This window comes from Malaclemys terrapin, chromosome 4 (assembly GCF_027887155.1).
Source record: "Malaclemys terrapin pileata isolate rMalTer1 chromosome 4, rMalTer1.hap1, whole genome shotgun sequence".
Lineage (NCBI taxonomy): Eukaryota > Metazoa > Chordata > Testudines > Emydidae > Malaclemys > Malaclemys terrapin.
In genome coordinates this window covers 29,253,268-29,280,403 of record NC_071508.1, presented here as the reverse complement: position 1 = coordinate 29,280,403, position 27,136 = coordinate 29,253,268, and the positions used below count along the sequence as shown (strand labels likewise).

Below are 27,136 nucleotides of genomic sequence, written 5' to 3'. Positions count from 1 at the left end.
GAGTTTGGCGTCAGTGGGATCTGCCAATATCCTTTAGTTAAATCTAAAGTTGACAGGTACTTGGCTCCTCCGAGGCGCTCTAACAGTTCATCCACTCTCGGCATTGGATAGGCATCAAAACGAGAGATAGCGTTGACCTTTCTGAAGTCGATACAAAACCGGGTCGCCCCATCTGGCTTCGGTACTAAGACGATAGGGCTTCGCCACTCGCTCGTCGATTCTTCTACCACTCCCATCTCCAACATCGTCTCCACCTCCCCCGGACGGTGTCCCACATTTTCTTGGGTAACGGTCGATGGTTGTCCGTCACTCTCTTCCCGGGGTCTGTGGCAATATGATGACTCATTAGGGTCGTCCGGCCTGGGCGGGCCGATAATACATCTGAGAACTTCTCCACCATCTGTTGCAGTTGTCCTCTCTGTCTGGGGTCGAGGCCTGACCCCACCACAGCCGGTCCGGGGTCGGGAAGATCTCCTGCTAGGGGTCCAAGTTCCGCCTCTGGGGTGGACGGGCCGATGAACATGGCTTCCCGGGTCTTCCAGGCCTTTAGGAGATTAATATGGTAAATACGGGTCTCTTTGCGTCGACCAGGTAGTCTGACCTCGTAATCAACTGGTTCCACTCGTCGGATCACTTCGTAGGGACCCTGCCATTTGGCCAGGAGCTTCGACTCGGAAGAGGGCAGCAACAGCAACACCCTATCGCCTGGGGAGAACTTCCTCCCTCTTGCCCTTCGATTATAGAGGCGCTCCTGACCTGCCTGGGCCCGTTCCAGGTTTTCACGGGCGAAGGCCCCTAACGTTTGGAGTCGCTCCCGGAGCTGTAGCACGTATTGTGTGGTCCCAAGGACCCGTGTCTCCTGTGCTTCCCACTCCTCTTTCAGGAGGTCCAGTATTCCTCTGGGCTGCCTGCCGTATAGGAGCTCGAAGGGCGAGAACCCCGTCGAGGCCTGTGGTACCTCTCTTATCGCAAACAAGAGGGCCGGCAACAAGGTGTCCCAATGTGAGGGGTCCTCCTCCACAAACTTCCGCAACATGGCTTTTAGTGTACCGTTGAACCGCTCTACCAAGCCATCGGTCTGCGGGTGGTACACCGATGTCCGGAGGGTCCGGATATGGAGGAGGCGACATAGCTCAGCTATTAACTTGGAGGACACATTGGTGCCCTGGTCCGTCAATATTTCACCGGGTATCCCCACCCAGGCAAAAATCTTTACTAGTTCACCCGCAATGGTCGGTGCCGTCGCTGTCTTTAGGGGCACGGCTTCGGGATAGCGTGTGGCGTAGTCCACGACTACTAGTATAAAGCGGTTCCCTGTCTTGCTTCGCTCAAGGGGGCCGACGAGGTCCATCCCGATCCGTTCAAAGGGTACCCCCACGACTGGCATGGGTACCAGGGGTACAGGAGCTACCCCTTTCGGTCCGGCTCGCTGGCATTCTGGGCACGAGGCGCAAAAGTCTGCCACTTCCCGGTGGATGCCTGGCCAGAAAAACCGGCGGGCCACCCTCTGTAGGGTCTTCTCGCGTCCCAGGTGTCCAGCCCAAGGGTTCGCGTGGGCTAAGTGGAGGAGGCCGGCTCGCAGTCTCCGGGGGACCAACAGCTGGCGGAACGTCTCACGGGTCTGGGGTTCCTGCGCTATTCGGTACAGGCGGTCCTGCCATACGTCAAAGCGGGGGCCCTGCGGAGTCCGTACCGTCCCGTCCCCCTCAACAGCAGGGTTGGTGGCTTGTTCCCAGGCTCGGCTTAGGGTTGGGTCTTCCCGTTGCTCACATAAGAAGTCCCCGTCGCGCTCTAACTCTACCCGGGCGTCCTCCACCGAACGGGGTCTGTCTCCTGGACAACTCGCAGGGGTCTCCGCCGTCGAGGAGGTCCCCTCGCCGGGGTCATCCCTTAGCCTGCTCCCAAGCAGCCCCATTCCCGGTACTATAGTCCTGTCTGGTCGGGGCTTGGGTGGCTGATATCTTAGGAGGACCTCTCCGAAGCCGGGCCAATCTCGTCCCAACACCACCGGGTAAGCCAGCCTAGGGGCCACTCCTACTCGGAGACCCTCCTCTCGGCCGCCTACTCGCATCTTGACCCAGGCTGTGGGATACTGGCGGATGTCTCCATGCACACACTGCAGGTAGATCGGGGGCCCCGAAAGATTGAGGTTTGGGACCAGCCCCTCTCGTATGAGGGTCTGACTACACCCCGAATCTACAAGGGCATTGGTGTGGTTCCCTTCAACCTGGACCGGGACTATCAATTTTCTTACCCCTTTCTGCCGTGCCCGTTGTCCGGCCATCCAGGCCTGCCCGTAGCTGCAGTACAAAAAAGGGCAATCTCACCGGAAATGTCCCTCTTGACCACAGCCCCAGCACCTCTCTCGGGTTTCGGCCGGGCTTGGGCGTCCTCCGGGGGGGCCTGTTCGCTCCGGGGGCTGTTGCTCCTTTCGAGTCGCCACCGGCAATAACTTGGGTCGGGGTTCAGGGTTGGAAGGTCTCGGGTGGCGATGGCTGTTGCCTGTCAGTGGTCCAGAGGCTCCCGCCCCACGAGGATTCCCCTTCTCTGCGCCGCCCTTGCGACCAAGGCTCTTGGCTGCTCGGGGTGGTGCCTCTGCCCCCTCGGCGGATAAGTAGTCCTCCATTAAGGCCACTGCTGCGGAGAGGGTGGCCGGTCGATGCCGTCGCACCCAGGCCCTCCCTCCCGGGGGTAGGATCTGGGTGAACTGCTCTAAGGCTACCAGCTCCGCCACCTGGGGTCCCGTCAGGCCCTCTGGGTCCATGTGGGTCTCATGCAATCCAACAATGCTGGGATTAAGAGCCAGGGGTGCCAGTTCTGAATTGTCACTTGGTTCAGTGCCCAATAGTCTACAAAGAGGTGCAAAGTCCCGTATTTCTTCTTTGCGAAGCAGAACGTAGCCCCTGTGGAAGACACTGAGCAGTGAATAAACCCTTTGGACAGGTTTTCTTGAATACACACATGGAGAACCACCAGTTCTGGTTTGGGCATGGCATAATTATGGCCACAGGGAACTTTCACCCTGACTGTAGGTAAATAGTGACATCACAGCGTCGGTGTGGAGGCAATGTGTCCACATTTCTTTTTTCGAAGACGTCCGCATAATCCTGGTATTTATCAGGAATGTGGGGCCAGGAAGGGGGTGTCAGATCCAGGAGTGTCTCATTGCAGCCAGTCGCTGTGAGCCCCCAGCACACATGGGGGTAGACTCACTGCTGCCTGGGTCCAGGGTCTTGCTGCTGTTGCTACGGAGGCAGGCCTGCTGGCAGGGCTCAGACGGGGAGCTGATCCTCTGTGTTCACCAGAGAATATGGGGGTCACACCGTGCCACCTACGTGATGCCGAGCATCAGGGGAAATGTGGGGAGGAGACCACCCTGAACTGCAGCGATTCTCGGCGCTCCTGAATTACTGCTTCCAGGGGCACTGTCTCCTGGGTTACCAGTCCGAGGACAGGAGGGTCCCATCTACAGTTTCCACAACATCTAGTGTGGACTTCTGCCAGATGGGGATTTGCAGAGCTCGGGCAGTCTATGAATTTATTAAATTGTCAATGGCTCTGGAGTGTCTATGAGTGCCCACTGCAAGGGCAGTCGTTGAGTTTTGCCAGGGAGGCACAGCTGAATTAGAACCCAGTGGACCCTGACGGGTCCCCAGCAAAACTTGGGGGGTCAGCCCTGGGTGTAGCTGTGTGGTTGTGCCTGACCAGGTCCTCCTATGAGGTCTGAGCATGATTGTTTCCTGATCCCTTCCTGGCCAGGATCAGTGATGGGCATGAAGCAAACATGTCCTGGCTCAGTGCAGCAGAAGTGCAGGCTATTGCACCAATGTCACTCCTTCTCCTTAGTGGACAACTGTCAGTGGGCCAAGTCATCTGCATGGGTTTGGGGGTCGACCTCAAGGGGGCTAGTACAGAGCATGGGTGCAGTGTTATACCCCTCTTTTCCTCCCTCATCTCACGTATCTGGTTGTCAATGCGGATGGCCAGATCGATGGAGGCGTCCAGGTCCGCAGAGCTTCCGCCCATGCTAACTCACTCTTAGCTTAATCCCCACTGGAACTGGTACAGAATACCTTGTGCCACTTGCTGTTGGCCACAAGCTACCGGAAGTGCACCATGGATGAGGCGGCTGGCCCGTCGTTGCCGCAGCTTCCTTGGGGGCTTTGGCCGATCACATGCCATGAGGGTCATCAACAATCACGGAAAAGGCTCAGAGGAGGGTGCTCCAGTCCATCAGTGCCCAACTAGTCCGCTTGAGCAGGGGAGAGGCCCAATCCAGTGCCTCATGAGTCAGTAAACTAGTTACCAGGCCCACCTTGGCCTGCTTGGTGAAGTCAGTCCGGGGGCAGAGCAGAAACAATAGACAGCACCGATTAAGCAAACCCCTGAATTTTTGGCAGTGTCCATCGATCGCTGTAGTAGAGACACTACAGGGCCTGGCTCAAGTGGTGGGGCCATCACCTGTGCCTGGTGTGATGCGTCTCCACTTGCCTGTGGAGGGCCTGCTTTTCTGCACAACGTTGTGCTGTCTGGGGCCATGGAGCTGAAACTTAAGCTTATATGTGGACTGCCCACTCCCTCCATGTCCCCACTGGGGCACAGGTTGTGCAGGGTCAGAGTCATCTGTGCAAACTGCCAGGGGCCAGGGTGTGCATGGTCAGATCCAGAGGTTAGAGTTGGCAGAGGCTGAGGTTGAGTTGATATCTCGGGTCCAGAGCCAGGGGTCAAGAGTCAGGAACTGGAGGCAGGGTGAGGAAGTAGGAATGAGGCAAGGGGACAGGAACCTAGAGTGAGGCAGGATCTATCTCAGCAGCAGGTCAGGATCTGCCTTGATGCACAGTCACTTCCTGGTACTTCCTCCAGGCTTACCGGGTGGGTCTGGGCCAATCAGCAGTCATGGGAGGAGCTGACAGTCATTTACCATGGGCGGCACTTCTCATAGTGACTGGTCTCCCAAGATGTCTGGTGCATTGTCGGTGGCTATGCCAAGGCTGCTTGGTCGTGGGGTAGAGTCCCTGCCCACCTGAAGTACTGCAGACGTGTGTTCAAATCCTGTGAAACCTTACAGGTACACAAATTATCAAGTATTTCAAAATTCCCATCAGTAATAGTGTTCTCCTGTTGTCCTATCGTTAGCAGATCTTTGAACCCCAGTGCAAATTAATATCTGATGATTCCCTGGGGCTGGAATGGTTCTTTATACTCCACCCGGAATATAAGAGAGATGGTAACAGCACTCTGGCACTGGGAGCTCAGGTCTGGGGCAAACAGCCATTGAAAGAAGTGGGACAGAATGTACTCCTGTGTTCACACACTATTGTAATAATCTTTGTACAAAGTACGCCTTGCAAGGCATCCTTTGGAAACTCCTAATTTGCAGATCAGTATCGTCCTGATAAAATACGTGTGGCAACATTGTATGGGAAGTTATAAGATTCCCCTGTATGGTGTTATTAACACATGTTCCAAACTGAGGTTGGCAAACAGGTCTGTCCTAAACAAAGGAGTATTTGCTCTGCTTCAGTTACACATAAGCAGTATACAGAGCTGTCAAGCAGGAATGGAAACAAAGAAAGCTCAAACAGGTGAGAAAAAAGCAGCAGGGAACATCCTTCCATACAGACTCTTTGTCTCCTAGTTCCCAGCTGGAAGTGTTTTTCAAGAGAGGGACTGAAACTATAAAATGGAGGGACAAACACCTCAAGGCACCCCTCTCTCTTCCCCTGCCTATCACATTCACTGCACCTGAAGTGACAAAGGAAGCAGTCATTGGACTCTGGGGGTGGGATCCTGACCTAAGAAGTTTGGCCAGTCAGACAGCTGAAACATGGGGTGAGAAAACTTTGCTTTTGAATTGTAGTTTGTTGTTAGGCACCAGTAGCTTTTATCTTTATTTTTCTTGTAACCATTTCTGACTTTTATGCCTCATTACCTGTACTCACTTAGAATCTCTCTCTTTGTGGTTAATAAACTTGTTTTATTGTTTTATCTAATCCAGTGTGTTTAAATTGGAGTATCTGGGAAACTCCATCTGGGGTGGCAAGTTGTGTGCATATTATTCCTTTAGGAGAAATGACAGCCCTAATATAACTTGTACTGTCCAGGAGACAGCTGGGCAGGACAGGACATACCTTTCTGGGGGGAAATTTAAGACTGGGCATGTGTTGGGGTCACCCTGCAGTGTAACCAAGGCTGGTAAGGGCCAGAGTGTAACCCAAGTGTGGCTGACAGGCTGCAGTTACACACACATACTCAGATGCTGGCAGGCCGTTTGTGAGCAGAGGGGAGCCACTTCAGCAAAGCATTGTAAGGCGCTGCAGGGCAGGGGTGACACAGCTCCTCACTGATCTGGATTGTGCCCTGGTATGTCACAGGAAGGGGCAGTAGGATTTACAAGCCTGGGGAGGAGTTAGTGTGACCCTGTAGGGGTTACTTTCTGACTGCACTGAGTGTGTAGCATTTGTTCCAAAGGTGTGGGCTTGGCTGGCTTACCCCGTGGAGCTAGCACTAACCACTTTCTATGACAATGACAAATATCACAGCCGGGTCTCTGCATTCACAGAGGATTGTTGTGCAGTCACTGCTGCCCTAAGTCTATGCCAGCGCAGGACAGAGACATGCAGACGTGAGACAAACAGAAGGAAGATCCAGGCAAAAATCCAGAAAGTGCTCATGAAGCAGCCAGGGGCCTATCCATGATCTGCTGAGGTTTTTCCAAGAGCATTTATCATCTTCCAGAAGAAGAAAGGAGGCCTTCTGGCTGCTGGAGATGACGACTACCCAGTCCCCAGAAAGGCATCGTTCTTCAAAAAACCAAGCAATGGTCCCAAGGTGATCATGCTTGTACTTGCAAGTGAAATGACACCTGATTCACCCACGGCCACAGACACTGTGTATCTGCTGATACTGTTTGGAGAAATGCCAGACTCACCAGCGACAACATGAATAAAGGTGTTTTCCATACTCCCCAATATTTTCTTTGTAATGTATCTTTGGGTACTGGTAGATCAATGCATTCTTGACTAGCTGATAATGCAGCATAACCGGTTCAGTAGGCACTTTCTTAATGTACTAAAATGGATTACAAGTTCATTGTTTTAAAGGAGTTATGAAAGGGCTAACAGTTTCCTTTGGGCCTGATTCAGATCACCCATACAATGGTTTAAATCCATTGCCTTCAATAGAGTTACTCCGGATTTAGACTGCAATGAGAGAGGGGAATTATGTCCAGTGGAGTCACTCCTGATTTACACTAGTGTAGATGAAAAAAGACTCTGGTCCAGTTCTCTCCAAGGACTGTCCATTTTAGGATTCATTGGTTCATCTCAAGACACCAAACTGACAAGATGCGATTGAACCTCTGGCAACCATAGAACCTGCAAGTGTATCATTAGGGTCTGTCACTAGATAAACAGAGATGTATCAATGCGTGCCTGCTGCACCAGAGGTCAATGTCTGCACAGCCTTTGGTGCATTCAACACCCTGAAACGGGCCAGATCTCCAAATGGTGTAAATCAGCAGAGTGCTAACAGAGGTGAGGCTCTGGGTCTGTCTCTCAAAGAGAGAAGGAAGGAGCAGAAAAGGTCAGATAGGTGTCAGCACCGTTCCCCAGTGAGCTGAGTTCCCATCACCTACATGCCTTAAGACAATGATGAAAACATCCTGGGCAGCCCCATGCCTGGCCCACTGACTTCAATGGGGTCACAGCACAGGTGGGTTTGGTCCCAAGTCTTCTGACATAACCCCCAATTAGCTAATTATTTCCTGCCTTTATAATCTGCTGCGGATTAGTGTTTGTGGTTGGGAAATTGAATGAGCAGGAATCAGAAATCGTCTCAGGTCTCTGCACAGGGAACACAGCTTCACAGTGCAATGCTCAGAGCCTGGGCGGGAGTCCAGGCAAACAGAGGCGCCACCTGAACTCCTCCTCCAAGACACTGTGTTCCTCTTGGTGACCATTGGATTCTGCTTCTCTGGCTGCCTCCTTACCTAACCAAGCATGAAGGAGGAGACCGAGGGGCAGACAGATCCATCCACTGGAGGCCCAGGGCATAGGATGGTGAGCCAGAACGCTTGCCAGGGGACCAGGAGAATGGAAGTGGCATCAGATGGGTGCCAGATGGTGAGGGCACAGGCACCCACTTTCTTCTGGGTGGGTACTCCACTGCCATTCCACCCCCACTCTGTCCGTTCCCCCAAGACCCCACCCCCGCCCCGCCCCTAACCTAAGCATGCCCCGCCTCTGCTCTGCCTTTCCCCGCCCCTAACCCAAGTGTGCCCCGCCCCCACTGCATCTCTCCCCGCCCCAACCCAAGCGTGCCCGGCCTCTGCCCCGCCCTTAACCCAAGCATGCCCCGCCCCTGCTCTGCCTTTCCCTGCCCCTAACCCAAGCATGCCCCGCCCCTGCTCTGCCTTTCCCCGCCCCTAACCCAAGCGTGCCCCGCCCCCGCTGCATCTCTCCCCGCCCTTCACCCAAGCATGCTCTGCCCTTGCTCCGCCTCTCCCTGCCCCTGCTCTCCCCAACCCATGCGTGCCCCACCCCCGCTCTGCCTCTCTCCACCCCTGCTCTGCCCCTAACCCATGTGTGCCCCGCCCTCACTCCGCCTCTTCTCAGCCCAGTTCCGCCCCTCCTCCCAAGCGCCTCTCACCCAATCAGCTGTTTGGCAGGTGGCTGGTGGGTGTTGGGCACCCACTATTTTTTTTGCTGTGGGTGCTCCGGGGTGGAAGCACCCATGAAGTCAGCGCCTATGGCTAAGGAAAAAGGCCAGAGCTTCTGACTGTGCCCATCAGTGGGCACAGAGGGAGGCTGGGTCACCCAAGTGATGAGGACACAGACCGAGGCCCCAGGTTGTTATAGCCACCCGTCTGTCGACAGCCACGGCGCTCTCTGGTATCTGGGACACTGGGGTGACAGAACTTAGGGAACCTCTGGAGACAGGGGCTGATCTTGAACTCCATTCCATCCACCTGAGGCTAGACAGAGCAGGAGAAACCTCACTGGAATTCTTCATAAGCCATTAGTCTTAGCGGGTCTAGTAACATCTGCTTGCTTGATGCTCGCTACTTTCTGTCTGTCCCAGCGAGTGGCACTCAGGCAGACATTGGTTTGGTGTGCCGTTACAGCTGCGGGTTACGGTGGCACAGCAGGTGAGCAGAACCCCTGTTACTCACATTGACGATGGCTTCCTTCGTCTGGGCCATGTCCGATATCACCCCATCTGTGATGATCAGGAGTACGAAATACTGGGAGCCATCCTGTTCAGTGGTGGCGTATCTGGACGGGGAGATGTTCATGTGAGCCTAGGCTTCTAGGGGGGTGGGTACCAGGGACTGGGGACTCTGAACTGGTGGCTAACCTTGCTGCACTACGCCATGTTCACCCCTGGGGTAACTGCTGTAACCCCATGGGGAATTTGTCCCTGGGTCTGTGGTTCAGAGCAGCGTCTCCAATTTCCCAGTTTGGGAGATTTCTGTGGCGAGATTAGAGCTGCCCAAGGGGAGTCCCCTTCCTTCTCTCCCTGCCCCCAAACGTAACCTCCATTCCTGCTGTCACCCAAGGGCCATGTGAGCTCCCAAGAGAGCTGGGCTGTGACACCCCTTACCCAAACCAGGAGCCTCTTGGGAGTAAAGGAGAGGCCTGTGGCACATCCCTGCTAGTCCAGCTACAGGGTGTTAGACATGGGCCTTGAGCCAGGCCAGGGAGTGACATAAATACACACCGTGCTCCCGGAACCCATGGCTTGAGACATACACCTGGATTGGACCCAGCCCTGGAGGATCCACTGCCCTGGCTAGCTCGTTCCCGCCTTTGGCTGCTATCAAACAGCTCTCGACTCTTTTGCTGATCCCAGTTGGCCATTCTGTGTAGACGCTACCATAGCTCTCTGGTTGGTACACCAGCCCATTGCCAGCCCAGGGAGGGGTGACAGAGCAAGCAGGGCTGTGGGATGCTGCGACTAGCCAATGCACCAGCTGGATGTACCTAGCCACATGGTTGACCACTGGGGCAAAGTTAGTTGGGCCGTACAGCTGGACAGTCTTGAGGCTCTTGTGATAGGCTTCTAGGATGCCCTCGATCCCGCTGCAGTAGGGGTTGTCGGCGTTGCCATTCTGAGAAAGAGGGAGGAAGGGCAGTGAGGAGGGTTCCCAAACAGGGGAGTCATTCCCCATCCCCCACTTTTATTTCCCAGAGACCTACTTGAAGCGCTGGCCAGAGGGATATGAGGAGATCCCCGCAGCGCTGGGAGGAATCACCCGAAGGGGTTACCCAAAGGTAACAGGGGCCACACCCCTGGTATCTCAGAGGAACAGTGATGATAACACTTAGCACTTGTGCAGTGGTTCCATCCTAGGATCTCAAATTGCTTCAAAAGCACCATCATCCCCATGTTCCTGGTGGGGAAGCTGAGGCAGGGAGGAGACATGCCTTAACCAAGGACAAACAGAGTACGCCCATGAGGTGGGACTAGGACCCAGGAGTCCCAGCTCTGACACTGAAATGGCTTCCATTGCTGAGCCTCAGTCCCTAGCCGGCATCTCCAGAAAATGGGGCTCAGGGAAACACCGGAATTACCTCCCCCATGCTGTAAGGAGGGGAGCTCTCTCCTGGGGTGGGGGTGGGGAGATGGCAGCTACTTCCCTTCTCCACCAGGGACTGGGAAGAGGCTCACTAAGAAAAACCAGGTTTCCTGGCTCAGATTTTTATGCCCTCTCCATGGGAAATCCATTTTCCTGTTCTCAGAGCAGCCATGCTGCTACCCTTGGTGCTTATGGCTGTTTGGCCAGCTAAGGCCAAGCCACAGAGGCCTTGTGGCAGCCCGGAGCAGCACGTCTCAGAGCCCAGGGTTGACACACTCAGCTTGTGTGACGGCACTGAAAGCAGCTGTGCAGATGATCGGACTGGGGCTGGCGCTTGGGCTCCGACGCCGAACAAGGGGGGTGGGCGTCAGAACCCCACCATCTACACAGGTCTTTTGAGAGCTGCAGCACAAGCCTGAGTCTGGCTCTGGGCCTCGCTGCCGCGGCTGTGCAGATGGATCCACTGAGGCTCCACTAGGGCCGACCAAGCACTCGGAGACCGATCAGGCTTTGCCACAGTCATGGGCCCTTATCAGCATTGGCTGCTCTGTGGAGGCACCTCGGGCAAATCTGGTCAGGATCACACGGACTGGCTGGTCTAACCAGGGCATCAGATTAGTGGGGAGGTGGTGCCATACACACCCTAACCCCCACTAAGGGCCTGATCCTGTCAGGCTCTGAGCACCATCCACATCCACGAAAGCCGACAGGAGCTGAGGGTGCTCAGTACCTCACAGGGGCTGCTCTTTCAGGATCAGGGCCTAGCCCAGGACTTCACAACAGCCAGGCAGCCTGATGGACAGGAGCGAGCCCTTCACTTCCAAGTGGGCACAGAATGGCTGCGGACGCTGGAAAAGAGGCTGTCTATGAACTGGTCTGCACTACAGAATTACTTCAGCATAACTATGTTGCTCAGGCGTGTGAATAATCCACACCCACTGAGCGATGTAGTTATACGAACCTACACACTGGTGCAGCCAACTTCTCCCACCAGCATAGCTGTAGCAGGGCGGGGCACTCACTGTCACAGTGCCTCCTGCTGGTCAGTCTGGGAATTAGCTCATCCAGCTCAGGACCACCCTCCTCTGGCCAGTTTCTTGCCCTCTGTGACCTGCCCTGTTGTCTCCACCAACTCTGGCCCCATGTCCCTCCTGGACCCCAGTGCCCCTTACCTTGGGGTGCTGCCCCACTGCAGTGCCCCCCACTCTGGATCTCCCCTCCTAGGGGAACCCCAACCCCCTATACCCACCTTGCCTCAGTGGCTACTGCCAGTCATCTAGCCCCTTCTCTCAGGGGCAAACTGCAGTCTGAAATGGCCACTCATCACTGGAAGGGGGTTTGACCTGCTGCCTTTTTTTGGCCTGGCTGCCTCCCTGCAGGCCTCGTACCTCCTCAGGCCATTGCTGCAAGGCCTCAGCCTGGGAGGTTGCCAGGCCAGCGCTCCCCAGCTCAGCCTGCCCTTTCCCAGTACTGCTCTGTCCAAGGTCTCTACCAGGCAGCTAGGTCCTTCTTACTCCACCACTAGAGCAAGACTGACTTCCCTCTCCTCAGGAGCCTTTCTTATTCTGGCCAAGCTGGGCCCTGATTGGCTGCCTCAAGCCCACTTGTGATTGGCTCCATGGAGCAGCCCTTTCCCAGGGCTGTTTTTAACCCCTTCCAAACCGGAGCAGGGTGACCACCTGTGACGAACTGGGACTGTTCTTACTGTGGTCTGTGAATGCTGACAGGGGAGTGTGGCTAGGATAGTCTGCATTGGGGGATGGGAGACGGCCCGGAGGAGAATACCTGAGCGTGTAACATGAGAACCCAGGAAGGGGTTGGAGGCCAGGTGACACCTTGGCCCGGGAAACTGAACAAAGGCTGGGGGAGGGGTTGCTGAAGGCAGAGTCTTAGAAGCTGGGTGGTGAGATGGCTGGGAGGCAGAGATTGCTCTGACCTCCCAAGGGGGACTGGGATGCCCTGGGACCCCCAGATGGACCTAACTGAGGGGGGCCCTGTTGTCTGTGCCTGCAAGACCTGTCTTGGACTGTATTCCTGTCATCCAAATAAACCTTCTGCTTTACTGGCTGGCTGAGAGTCATGGTGAATCGCAGGAAGCCGGGGGTGCAGGGCCCTGAGTCCCCCAATACTCTGTGACACCACCCCACTACAATAGCCACCCGCCTCTCACGGAGGTGGAGTTATTAACCCAACAGGAGAGCTCTCTCCCGTCAGCTTAGAGCGCCTTCACCAGAAGCACGACAGCGACTCAGCTGCCGATGCCAGTTGGTAGTGTAGACCTGCCCTAAGTGGTGGAACGATTCAAATGGGATGGCAGTACCAGGGGGAACTCGTGGGACACGTGCCCATCAGGAGGGATTTTGGCTCCGAACCCGAGTGCGGGGAACATCTTGTCGCTGTCGTAGTCCTGGATGATCTCGCCCACCGCCTTCAGTGCCATGGCGTAGGCGTTGAGCTGGTACGGGTTCATGTAGTGCAGGGAGGTGGATTGCGAGGGGTTGCCTGATGGAGAGAGAGAAGGGTCACACAGACCAGCAGGCAGCAGCATGTGGACAAAGCAGTGGAGGGGCATGTGTATTTGTCAGGTCAGCTGAGGGTCAAACACTGAGGTCTTTACTCAGGGCCTGATTCTCACACACACAGCAAGGGAAGTCAAGAGTAACTCCTCTGTCACTGATGGGGAGAAACTGATGTGAGAGAGAGATTGTCAGCTGTGTGGGACAGGGACTGTGCTTTTGTTCTGTTTGTACAGCACCTTGCACCATAGGTCCTGGGCCAAGATCGCAGCTCCTAGTCACTAAAGCAATATAAATAATCAATAATATCAGTGAGGTGAGTCCACCCCTCATTGACGTCCATGGGCGTTGGCCAGGGTGGCCTGAAAAAACACTGTGACCCAAGGGCCAGGATCCAGCTCTCACGTCCACTGGTGTACATGAGGAGTAACTCTGCTGAGGTCAATGGAGTGATGCTGGTATCAAACTGCTCTAAATCAGATCAGAACCAGGCCCAGGTGTTTGGGCAGGACACTTGTTTGTTACTAGTATAAAACCCCATCCCTGTAAGGATACCTAATACCTATCAACAGATTTAACAAGCGCTCAGCAGTCACAAAATAACTATTGATTTCACAGGCCTTTATGGGGAATGAACGACTGTGCAATAAATACATAATATGTCAGAGGGGTTTAGTGTAATGTATTGTCTGATCAGCCACCAGCTGTCTGAACAGAGACTGACTGTGGTTCAGGGAACATTAGTACAGTTAATCTGGTAGGAGAACTCACCATTGGAAGCTGTGAAGTCAATGGCCACTGTGAAATTGATCTGTGTCCTGAAAAGGGGACAATGACACTGTTAGTCAGAAGCTCTGGCAGGCTGGTGCAGATTCTGCTCAGACTCCACCCTCGATGGGGTTAATGTTCCCTAACCAGGCCCCAACACCCTGGCTTGTTTGGAAGAGCTCAGATGGAGATTCAAACCGTGCTGTTCTCGCCTGCAGTCTCTTGATGCACGGATGTCACAGATGGCAATGCACAGCTGAGCAAATCCATGGGAAACTGGCAGCCGAATCAGCTCCCAATGGCCTTTGTTAACATCTCCCCAGTGCAGCAAGTGGGAAGAGCTTGGAGGGGATCTAAGCAGGGAAAGTGGAGTCATAGAGCCAGTGGCCAGGCTCTCTCATCTGGGCACGTGCACCCGCACATCGCCTTTCACCCCAGCCGAGCCTCAAAGCGACTGGAGACAGCAGCTTCACTCAGGAAGATAAAGGGGGGCCTGAGTCAATCAGAGACACGTTAATGGCCAGGACGGCTCAGCACCCACGGCTGGGGCTGGGTTGAGAACAATGGAAGCTGAGCTGAGCTCTTCTGCCTCTCTGACCAGGAGTGTGGGGCTCCCTCTTGGATTGTTTGACAGCCCTGCCCTTGACTCTCAAGCTGTGTCCATTTCCTGGTGCCCACGTGTGCTCCCATCCCCTGGCTTGATCCAGAGAGGCGCTGAGCACCCACAACCCCTGATATTTCCCAGCATTTTGCAGGATCAGGCCCTGTAGAGAGGAGACTGTGAGAGGAGCCTGACAGCATCTTGGTTGGGAGACACACTTGCTCTGCCAGATCAGCGAGCTGCTCCCACGCACCCAGAAATCTTTCCATGACCACAGCAGCAGCCAGGTGAGAACCCAGCTCTGGGTCTATGGATCCCCCCTCGCCCTGCACAGAAGGGAGAAGTGTAGATTGAGTACATAGGATTGTCTGCAGTGACTGGCACACCAGCCACGTCCCCATGGGCAGTGGGTGAAACTTCCCCTGGGAGAGGCAAGCTCCTTGTCCTGCCTCTTCCGCCCACAGCCCCGCCCACACTCCACCCCTGCTCTGCACCAGGCCCTGCCCCCGCCCACTTGCCTCTTCACCACCATCCCGAGATCTCCCCTCCACTCACCTCCTCTCCCACCTGCCTGCTGCTTGCCCACCTGCTGCTCATCTCTCACCCCCTCCCCAGCCAGACCCTTCCCCCACCCCCCACGAGACCCCCACTCCTCACCTGCTGTGCAGCTGGCTTGCGGCTCACTTCTTCACCTGTTGCTGCATGGCCCCCCGCCCCCGTGACACTCTCTCCCCTTTTCACCTTAAAGCACTAATAACATTCCCCAAGGCAACAGGTGTAGTTCAATTGCCAGATAGATTCTCCTCTGCGTGGCCAGGAGTTCGGTGTAAGCTGTACAGAGAGACGAAAACCCAGGCTACGTGCGCCAACCTGAAGTCTAATCTCGCCTTTTGAAAAAGTACTTGTCATTGACAGCCTGCATTAGGGCAGTAATTTAATCACCTTCCTTACACTGAATTCCTTGCCAGGCTTGTTTACTTAGATCATGAAGTAAACTCCCTGGCTATGTCAGCTCCTCCTTGAGCCAGGTCAGCAGTTACTTTTTCTGGGTACAGAGACTAACTGATGGGTCGTCATTTGGAAGCTGTTTTTAACCCCAATAACACATTTTCCTACAATAGAAAAACCAGCTGAATGTGGCCAAAGGCTCCCTGGGCATTGGCGAATGCCCGTCAGATGGGTTCATTACCACTGTAAAGGCTCTTTATCAGTGTCAGTGATCTGCTCCGTCTCTTTCACTGTGTAAAGTTACTCCGGGATCCCGTCCGCTCGCCTCCTCATCCCCCCATCTGCCACTGCCGCCCTGCTTGCATTCTCACACACACACCTCCTGTGCCCCACGGGGAGGGGGGTGAGGAGAGACGCGGCCTGCAGTTGCAGGGACATCCGAGGGGGAAGGGGCTGGGGTGGAGGAGAGGAGACAAGAGGAGAGGAGAGGAGGAAGATTCACCCCAGGCAGCAGCAGCAGGTCATGGGAGCCTCAGGGAAGGGTCAGAGCAGGGAGGGGAAGAAGGAGAGTTGGGGGGCATCACAGCCAAGGTGTCGGGCGGCAGAGGCGGCTGTGCTAGGGAAGGCAATGCCTCCCCTTGCCTATTTACCCATTGCCCATCCCCTTCCGCCTCACCCTGTATTCATCAGCTACGCTGACTCTGCTGCTGCAGGACCAGGCACATTAGCCACAGCAAGGTTTTAATTAGCTACATTAATTAGGTAACTGAGGAGACTGTACCCCATGAGTCATCAGCAGTGTTTATGAACACAGGCGCCTTCCTCTCGCCCCAGCCCTGCTCCTGAGAAGAGCTTTGGTTGAATGGATGAGTTGAGAATGAAAATGATGGGTTTGATTCTCCTCCCCGGGTGTAAATCAGGAGTAACCCCAGTGGGCTCGATTCCTCTCTCACTCACCCTCGTGTAAATCAGGAGTAAGCCCAGTGGGCTCGATTCCTCTCTCACCCATCCTGGTGTAAATCAGGAACAATCCCATTTGGCCTGATTCCTCTCTTACCCACCCTGGTGTAAATCAGGAGTAATCCCACTGGGCTCTAATCCTCTCTCACTCACCACGGTGTAAATCAGGAGTAATTCCACTGGGCCCCATTCCCTTTTACCTGCCATGGTGTAAATCAGGAGTAATCCCACTGGGTTCGATTCCCCTCGTACCCACCCTGGTGTAAATCAGGAGTAACCCCAGTGGGCCCACTCTCCTCTCACTCCCCCTGATGTAAATCAGGAGTGACCCGACTGAAATCAGTAGTGTTACACCAGTGTGAGAGAAGAATCAGGCCTCTTATGATCAAATCCCATCAGGATCAGGGAGATGCTAGAAACAAAGGTCCAGCTGCTGCTGGTGTGAATCAGCCTTGCTACAGTGAAGTCAGTGGCGCGATGCTGATTTACACCCACCAAAGATCTGACTCCTAGGACCAAAATTCGCCTGTCCAACTCGAGACACCTCCAAGGCGTGATCGTTAATGGCACCTGCTGAGCTCAGGCCCCTCTAAAGTGTCTCAAGCTGAGCTGCCAGAGCACAGGGCACCCGCGTTAGAAAACTTGTGCAGAGCTACAGAGCAAGGCTGGAGCTGAGCCAGGCCAGACCCCACTTGCCCTGCCTGAGTCAGTAGCTCCCCCCCGCCCCCTGCAGAGCTGAAAAAGGAACCTGGGAGTCCTGGCGTGCAGATCGCTGCTCCACTGGCGGGAGCAGGCTCGTTCCCACATGCGGAGTGTTTTATTAAACCTCTGACAAATACACAGAACAAATGTATCCCTTGTCACCTCTGGACTGTCATCCTGGGATGAGTGTAAATGGCTTGACCTCCTTGTGCTCCGTGGGCTGAGGGGCAAGATAGCATTGGCGCTGAGTAGGAGTGATGGCTGAAAGGGCAGCCTGTGGGCACCCTTCCGCCAGGAGCTCTGGCTTCTCCAATCATCTCAGCTGCGCTGTGCTGGCTGTCAGCCCCTGCCACAAACCAGCATCAGCTGCTTTGTGACAAGCCGTGCCCTCAGCTGCCCGGGGAGACTCCTAACAAGGGGCCAATGCTGTCAACGGGCATCAACACCTCACTCACCAGACAGGAAATGACAAGGCCAAGACTCTTGTGACAGCAGCCCTTAAAAACGCCAAGGAGCAAAAACTAGCAGTGTGTAGACGAGCACCGACAGGGCTGGGTGCTGATCTGAGGCCCATATTTAAAAAAGGGAAGAAGAAGAACCCGGGGAACTACAGCCTCACCTCAGTCCCTGGAAAAATCATGGAGCAGGTGCTCAAGGAAACCATTTTGAAGCACTTGGAGGAGAGGAAAGTGATCAGGAACAGTCAACATGGATTCACCAAGGACAAGTCATGCCTGACTAACCAGATTGCCTTCTATGATGAGATAACTGGCTCTGTGGATATGGGGAAAGCAGTGGACATGATATATCTTGACTTTAGCAAAGCTTTTGATACGGTCTCCCACAGTATTCTTGCCAGCAAGTTAAAGAAGTATGGATTGGATGAATGGACTATAACATGGATAGAAAACTGGCTAGATTGTCAGGCTCAACGGTAGTGATCAACGGCTCAATGTCTAGTTGGCAGCCGGTATCAATCGGAGTGCCCCAGGGGTTGGTCCTGGAGCCGGTTTTGTTCAACATCTTTATTATGATCTGGATGATGGGATGGATTACACCCTCAGCAAGTTCGCAGATGACACTAAGCTGGGAGGAGAGGTAGATATGCTGGAGGGTAGGGATAGGGTCCAGAGTGACCTAGACAAATTGGAGGATTGGGCCAAAAGAAATCTGATGAGGTTCAACAAGGACAAGTGCAGAGTCCTGCACTTAGGACGGAAGAATCCCATGCAGTGCTACAGACTAGGGACCGAATGGAAAGGCAGCAGTTCTGCAGAAAAGGACCTAGAGATTACAGTGGACGAGAAGCTGGATATGAGTCAGCAGTGTGCCCTTGTTGCCAAGAAGGCTAACGGCATATTGGGCTGCATTAGCAGGATCATTGCCAGCAGATCGAGGGAAGTGATTATTCCCCTCTATTCGGCACTGGTGAGGCCACACCTTGAGTACTGCATCCAGGTTTGGGCCCCCCACTACAGAAAGGTTGTGGACAAATTGGAGAGAGTCCAGCGGAGGGCAATGAAAATGATCAGGGGGCTGGGGCACATGATTTACGAGGAGAGGCTGAGGGAACTGGGCTTGTTTAGTCTGCAGAAGAGAAGAGTGGGGGAGGGGGGGATTTCATAGCAGCCTTCAATCACCTGAAGGGGATGGAGCTCGGTTGTTCTCAGTGGTGGCAGATGACAGAACAAGGAGCAATGGTCTCAAGTTGCAGTGCGGGAGGTCTAGGTTGGATATTAGGAAAAACTTTTTCACTAGGAGGGTGGTGAAGCACTGGAATGGGTTACCTAGGGAAGTGGTGGAATCCCCATCCTTAGAGGCTTCTAAGGCCCGGCTTGACAAAGCCCTGGCTGGGATGATTTAGTTGGGGATTGGCCCTGCTTTGAGCAGGGGGTTGGACTAGATGACATCCCAAGGTCTCTTCCAATCCTAATCTTCTATGATTCTATGATCCGTGTGTTTCATGGCTCTGTAAAACGGGGCCAGGAGAGGTGTCCATGTGCCACTGCCAGGTGGCTTTTGTGTGTCACTAATTGACGGGTGCATTTTGCAGAGGAGGGAATAAAGGTGTAGATGGGTTCATGTCAGTTCATGCAGTGGGGAGAAAGTAGGGAAAACCCACTGCCCCATCTGGAATCTACGGGCCAGCTCCGCAGCTGCTGTAAATTGGCGCAGCATAGTCTAAATCAGCAGAGCTGCACCACTTGACACCAGCTGAAGCTCTTGTTCCCTGTGTGAGTTACTCCTGATTTACACCAGAGTGAGCGAGAGGGAAATAGAGGAATAGGGAATGGATGATGCAGCAGGACTGATTTATGGGGGAAGCTAGCACGTAGCTTGTGAACCCCGTGATTGCGGCGATGGAGGAGGGGTGTTAAATATAATGGTCTATTTTGTTCATAGTCCTTTGAGGGAAGGGCCAGGTGTTATGGGCTTTTGGGGAGAGGCTTGAGCAGAACAGGTGGGGTCCCACAGATGGTGCCATGGAGGGGTCTGCCGCCACAGGGGAACATGGGCAAAGGCAGGATGAGAGAAGTGGGATATGAATCGGAAGGGGAGAGTAAGTATGCTTGAATGTGATAAATGGGGAAGCTGCACCATCTACTCCAAGGTGGACTTTGTATCCTACACAAGGTCCAGATAAGGAGACACTTTCAACAGAGAGCCAGACCCTCAACTAGTGTAAGCCAGCAACGCTCCCTTGAAGTTAAGGGACCTATGGCAAATTGCACCTGTTTCCTGTGTCGTGCTGGGTAATGAAAGGACTCAATGCTTGTAACTAAACTGGCTCTTTATTACGAGAACTATTTACCGAGACGCTACAACTGCAGCTGGCATTCTAGCCACGTGCACACAGGCTGCCTTCCTGGTAGCTCCTCCAACTCCTCCCTCCTGCAAGTTCCATGCAGGTTGTCACATCTTTCCTTTAACAACTGTTGTTTTGTCTTTGGTGCAAGCGCTTGCTGATTTGCTGGGCTCAGAAGTGACTAGTACATAGCTCACCCTAGGGATGTGACCTTTACTGCCTGCCCATTCCAGCCTGTTAGACCTCAGAGTCCTTCAAGCATGCTGGTCTTTGAACCAGTCTCCCCCTTCTTGTTTGTGTTATCGCTGTTGGTGGGTGACTTGCTACTTGCTACCCTGTTGCTGCCTTTTGGTGACTGGCATCGATTAGTCCTCTGTGTTGCTCTCAGACCTTATTTCTTCTGACGCTCCTATGTCAGGCCAGCTCATGGCTGAGGCTCATTCTAAGTCCTCCTGGTCCTTGCTGATCTGTCTGGCTGTGCTGGATGTCTGCCACTGCTCCTCAGTTGTATTTGGTTTCATCTCCACCACTATCCTGAGTCTTTAACTGCCTCACATGATCCAAGTTCCAGGGCAGCTTGAACCGTTGCCTTCTCATTTTTGTGTGTAGTTATTTGATGGTTGGACCCAGACCTGCTCACGTGTGTGTAGTGGCCTCAGGGCCTTGGCGCCTTTGTTGTAGCAGCTGCCTGCACTTGGCATTCTCTTAATTGCTTCTCTTTATCGTCCCTCATTCCTCTGCTGGGCTGCAGCAGATTGCCCCTCACAGAAAGCGGAGTCCTGGTTGCCCAGCCATCCATTCCTATGCTGGGCTTCTATCCAGTCTCTGGGAGGACGTATTATGACAATCCAACGTTGCCAGGTAGAAATCCCTTCCGTCTGTTTTGCCTTTGCCATCTGCCTCTTGGCTCTCCTTGCTGCTGACTCTGCCTGCCTGTTGCTTTGTGGGTACCCAGGGAAGACGTCTTGTGCTTAGCTTTGGCACTGAATTGTTTGAATTTTGCTGCAGTGAGTGGTGCTAGACCCTGCAAAATGCACCTTCAGTTTCCTGATCTCAGTTCTGGAGTGTCCTCCAGACAGCCCCCCCTCATCCCCCGAAAATGAAGTCGTGACCTGCTGTGACCACACAGCTCCAGTCATTAGCAGGGTGGGTTGCGATTTCATGAGTTTCTTTCTCTTGTTGATCACTATACTCTGCATCTTTTCTTAACCTTTGAATGGTCAGCGTGATCCAAAGCCAATGTACCAGGGGTCACACTACAGCGCACCCTCACATATAAATACCATCTCACTCACATAGCTCAAAAGATCAAGAGGGAAACTGTCTCCTGAACAAACTGGTAGGGGGCCAGCCAAAGTGCAAACCCTGTGTTGTTCGGGACTTGCTCTCTGTTACTCAGCTGGAGAACATTATGCCCCAGTTTGGTTCAGCTCTGCCCACACTAGACTAGTAGACACACAACGTAATCATTCCATGAGTCACAGGGCAGCCCACTGTGTGTCTGTGACACTGCAGGATGCTGCACACATGCTGGATGGATGCTGTTTTCGTGTTTATATATATATATATACACACACACACACATACATGCACTGCACAGTTCGATCTGTCCCATGTACGCTCTCAGCTGGGCACTCATGCCTGGCCACTAGATAAACCCCCTGGCTTGTGTCAGGCAGGCCTCTATCCCCTGGGGGGAAGTGTGTATCCGTCTCATGATGTCAGCTCTTAAATCTGCTGGGGTTACTGCTCAATCCCCTTTAAACCAAATCCTGTCTTGCACACGCAGCTCATCCCTGACCTGTCTGGAGGGAGTGACCTCCTGCAGCACTTGCGCCTTGCGATGTGGCCAGCCCTCTTTTCAAGTCTGCGGCACCTGTCCTGTTCAGTGCTTTGCTGGATTGCCCGGAGCCTCCCCTCAGAGATGGGGAGGTACTGCAGCATGCTGCTCAACTCTCGGCTGTCACAGACCTCTCTGGGGTCACCCATAGTGACCTTCCTAGGCAGAGAGGTAGCTGCGTCTAATGAAGTGGGTATTCACCCATGAAAGCTTATGCTCCAATACATCTGTTAGTCTTAAAGATGCCACAGGACTCTCTGTTGCTTCCTAGGCAGTCAGTCACATGCATGGTAGTCACGTGGGTGCACTCAGCATTGGCTTCTTCGTGATGGCTTGTGCTCTGACTGCATGTCCACCTGGTGTGCAGAGGAGAATGGATGGGATCGGTCCATCCATAGAGCCCAGCCAGGAGCGCCTCTTCCGTCTAAGCACATCCCCTTTCTGCATCTGTCAGGGCTCTGCCAGCCAGTGCCGTGGGCTGCTGACTTTGTATCAATGCTGCTCCTAGGCCTCCCCTGTGGCCCTAGCTGCACTGCAGGGCTGCGCCTAGCTTACCATTTTCTTTCCTCATTCATATGCCTGTCTGTGGGTCTCTGATTACTCCGATGCTTTGTTAGCTGCCTCCCGGGCTTCTGACTGGTGTGTGCAGAGTCTGGAAAGATAGTTGGCCATCCCTGTAAATCGCTGCACTCCCCTTACATCCTGTAGTCCAGGCATTTCCTTAGTTTGTCAAGGTCCATCTGGAATCCCTCAGAATCTGACAGAAGTCTGATGTAGGGGTTCTCCTCAGCTTCAGCATGTCTGCACTCGGCCTGACATTCCTCTCCCGATACATGGTTAGGGGTTGTCACAGCTTGGTACCATGGTCCTTGACATCTCCTCCTACAATAAGAATGTGATTCCTGGGAGTCCCTCTGGCGACTAGTTCAGTTGACACTGGAACACATCCGGGGCCGGGCTGATGCCCACAGGCATTGGTACCCACCGGTACCTGCCAGAAGGTGCAGCCAAGGCGGTCAGGTGGCTGCATGGCTCATCCCATTCAATATGTCACAACCCATTCTTGACATCACAGACCAGCGACCCTTTTGCCCTGCATAGATCAGGCTGTGTGTCCTCAGTCGCTGGTAATGGGTAGGAACTTCTTTTCAATGCTCTGGTCAATGCAGCCATCAGTTTACCTGAAGATTTTCTCACCACTATCAGGCTGCTGATCCACTCTGCCAGTTTTTATGGGTGTAATGATGACCAGAGCTAACGGAACTCAGCATTTCAATAGTCTCATGGGTTGCACATGGGGAATCTACTTCTAACTTCAGCTTGCCCTCTAGGTGTCCATCTTCTTGACAGACATGCTTATAGTCTGTTGGAATGCTGGACGGGACCCCCAGTACCTGGTCTCCTCTTTTCCCACGGGTGGATATTCTGATGCTGTACAGAGATCAAATCCATGACTTGCACGGCTTGCTGTCTAGAGGCGGGTGGACCGTCTGTGTGCAAATTACTATGAACTCCAAGTGATAACATCTCGTGTTTTGTGGGTTTCTTATTGACAGCCGCATTTGCCCTCTGGCCACCGAATGGTTTCACTGTACATCACCAGCACTTGGTCACATTCCCCCAGGCTAACATTGCTGCTTACCAGTGTTGCTGGGATTATACGACAGCTGGCTCCACAATCCATCTGGAATCAAACTGGTTGTTGATCTAGTAGCATGTTTGCAAATATGGCAGATGAATGGTTGTCAGCCTCCTTCTGCAGCATGTGTAACTGAGAGTCTGGATCTGCTAGATTCGCACTGCAGACATCCTCCTCCTCACTGGAGCTCCCTGTATCCTCAGTCGCTGCATGCAATCCTGCATTTTTCTTCTGGTGGTAGCTGCAGCAAGTGGACGTAAAGGTTTTGTTTCCCATACCCCTTGAACCATTGTCCATAGGCTGGGCATCTTTCTTTTTGTCCTTTGTACTGCTTTCCACATGTAACCCTTCTGCCAGGCCAAGTTGATAGCAGCAAGGGCCGGGTTCAGTACATAGGGGTCCCTTCCCAACAGCGTGACACAGAACCAGCTCGAGCCCCCACCCAGTGACCTGGGAAAATCTAGTATCCACTCCGAAGATCCAACACAGAGAACCACTGGCTACCCAGCAAACAGTCCAAGGCATTTTGTACTCGAGGCATGGTGTATTGGTCAACTGTAGTGCGCCTCTTTAGAGTGCGGTAGTCAATACACATCCGGATTTTCCCACTCTTCTTACGAACCACCACAATGGGAGAGGCGTAGGGGCTTCGGGACTCTGTAATGATACCATTCGCGATCAGCTCTTGAAGATGATGGCGTACGTCTTCCATCTCAGAGAGAGCAATCCTCCTAGATCTCTCCCTGAAGGGTCGGGGATCTTGTAGCCTGATGTGGTGTTCCACTCCTTTGGCACATCCCACGTCCCACTCATGCAGTGAGAATACCTTGGATCTCTCGCAAAGCTTCTTCCGCAGGCGATCCTTCCACTCCTCAGACAGTGGGGAGTCCCCAAAGTCAAACTTTGCGGGATCCATCACTGGAACTTCAGCTTCACACTGGGGTCTCACGATGGTTTCAGGCTCAAAGATGTCTGCAATCTTCTGCCCTGGTTTTACAAACACGTCACGGCGTGTTTCATTAGCAATCAATATAGCCACCTTTTCCTGGGCTTCAGCAGGTAGGGTTATGACTCCACTGAGAACCAGCACTCCTTCTGGGAGCCCTCCCTCGGTCGGCTGCTCTACCATTGCTAATGTTTTCTTACTGTCTTTTAGGCAGGTACTCATGACAATCACTTCCTTTTCTGTCATTGCAGGAACCACTAAGGGGACCGGGCCCGCATACCTCAATGCTCCCACTGGCAAATCAGGCATCACTTTTCTTGTGTCCTCAATTTTTCTGTAAGCTGCGGCACAGTGTGTGTGTATCACCAAGGTGTTCAGATATTGGTCCCCTGCTCGCTGTCTGCAGTAATCTGCGAGTACCTTAAAGAGGCTGGAGTTGGTCCCTATTAGCACGGACACATCAGAGGCTCCTTTAGGGTCAGGGCATATTAAAGCAGCAGTGTCCACCTCCTGTCTTACCCCCGCAATCTCTTCTGGGAATTCCAGGTGTACTATGACATACCCCTGATAGGGGTATTCATCCATGCTGAGGCCACACAGGCCAAGCCCTGTCAGGGGCCGTATAGGCAGATGCCTAAGCATCTGCTGGTAGAAAGACTGGAATATGATAGTCACTTGGGATCCTGTGTCAAGCACTGCTCTACATTCTGTCTCTTCAACCTTTATAGTTACCTCCGCTCGGGGTCCGATCAATCCTGGTGGGATTCGGGCTGCATGGTTCTTTCCAGGGGAGCCTCCACACCCTGTAGACCTAGGCGGCTCCCTTCCCAGGCCCTGGGGCCATTTCCCGACTTTCCCCAGGTGGTCCTCAGCTTTTGATATACTAGCGTGGGATTCTCTGCATTCTGACACCTTGCAGCAATGTGTCCACCCTGGCCACACCGGTAGCAGAAGAAGGATTGTCTTTTCCCTTGTTGTCTCGTTGGGGCAGAGGTTCTAAATGTAGTCCTCTGAACCGTGGTAGTGGAGGGTTCCATGTACCTTGAAGTATTTGCTGAATCGATGGTATTCTCTAATTCAGCCACTTTCTGTGTCAGGACCTGCACTCGTTGGGTAAGTTCCTCTTGAGGATTCACCACCAGTGCCTTGGGCGTTCGGGTGGATGTTGTGCCAGTCGCCGGGTGTGACTGCACCTCCCAAACCTCGCCAGCTGCCTGCCTCTCTTCTTCCTCTCGGACCTCTTTTATCAGCTGAGAGTAACTCGGTGGATTGTCCTGCCGTTCTCTTAATCGGAGGTGGAGAAGGATTGGGTTCTGATATTGAATTCCTCTCACAATCTGAGCCAATCTAGTCCGGTCCATTTGCCCAACTGCCACTGCTCCCCTCATGATGGCTCTCTGCAATAGTTTCTCCAACCTCTGGATATAGGCAGAAACCTTCTCTCCCTTTTGTTGCCTGGCATTGAGGAACTTGCAATAGACATCATCTGAGCCCTCGGTTCTCCCGAAGGCATGATCAAGGGCCTCTAGGCAGTCCTTCACCTTGACTCCAGGGTTACTGAGTTTCAGGGTGCGAATCACATCTAGGGCTGGCCCCCTGAGGCACTCTACTAGTCGCCTTCTCTTTTCAGCATCAGGCACCGCCCACTCCTGCAGCATTTCAGTGGTGTGTTCCAGCCAGGGTTCAAATGCTTCCTCCCCAGGTATTGGGGTGGGACCCCCAGAAAACAACCTCAGTTTACGATAGGGGCTTGACTCAGGGTGGGGTGGCATAACCTTCTCTAATGCTTGCCCCAAAGCCTTCACCCACTCATCAGGTGAAGGAGCACTCTCCCGGTGTGGGACTCCTGGGTCAAGGCCCAACAGACCTGGCATATCAGCCAAAGTCTTTCCCTCTTTCCCCAAAAAGGCCGACATTTTCTTTAAAAACTCTACATCAGGGGCAGGGACTGGTGAGGGCTGGCTCCCAGTGGTTATTACCGTCCACTCACCATCTTCCACTGCTATCGTGCCTGGAACCTGTAGGGGTTCCACAGCCGATGGCAGCTCGCACAGTACAGCAAAAGCCCCCTCCTCCCTCACCAACATGCGCCCACGCATTTTGCACTTACTCAGGTACTCAGTGGATACCCTTAAGATAGGTTCTATTGCACCCTCATCAAACGCCTCCGGCACCCCCGTTACCAAAAGACAGTTCCTAGGGTTAATATTCATCCCCTTGCACCAGTCCTCTAGCAAGTGTAGGGCCATTATACAAACTGTAAAATTTTTTACAAATATATCAGATCAAAACAACAACAAGAAGATTTTTAGGTTTTCCCAAGTTAATGAATCACCCAAGATGTGCTTGCGAGGGGTACTGACCCAGGGATCCCGGACGAGCCCCCAAAAATGTAACCCTTCTGCCAGGCCAAGTTGATAGCAGCAAGGGCCGGGTTCAGTACATAGGGGTCCCTTCCCAACAACGTGACACAGAACCAGCTCGAGCCCCCACCCAATGACCTGGGAAAATCTTACACAAACCCCTAGGTGCCTCGAAGAGGCAATATTTCCCCTCTCGCAAGCACAGAGCCTCGGTGTAGCAGAAAATGTTTAATAACATGAGGTAAACGACATAGCATTAAATTGGGAAAACACCACAACTAGAGTTCATAGACCAAACCATGAGCGAAGACCCACCCCAGGAAATTGGGCCGTGTCCTCTCCCGTTGGTTCTTGAAACCAGCGACCCAAGAATCACCAAAGTCCCAAAAGTCCACCGATCCCAAAGTCTCTTGGGTCCAGCAACCCAAGAATCACAAAAGTCCCAAAAGTCCGACAACCCCCCAAAGT

The 27,136-nt window shown here is 53.5% G+C and overlaps 1 protein-coding gene across 2 annotated transcripts in view; it reads right to left on the bottom strand.

Moving 5' to 3' along the window:
• CPNE5 (copine 5) overlaps positions 1-27,136 on the bottom strand; it is a 192,129-nt gene that overhangs the window by 40,128 nt on the left and 124,865 nt on the right. For both annotated transcript variants that reach the window (XM_054028328.1, XM_054028329.1), the window contains exons 15-18: positions 13,867-13,913; positions 12,900-13,081; positions 9,984-10,111; positions 9,173-9,275 (exon numbers count right to left, since the gene is read on the bottom strand). In XM_054028328.1, the coding sequence (XP_053884303.1) occupies positions 9,173-9,275; positions 9,984-10,111; positions 12,900-13,081; positions 13,867-13,913 (460 nt within the window). The remainder of the gene's footprint in view (positions 1-9,172; positions 9,276-9,983; positions 10,112-12,899; positions 13,082-13,866; positions 13,914-27,136) is intronic.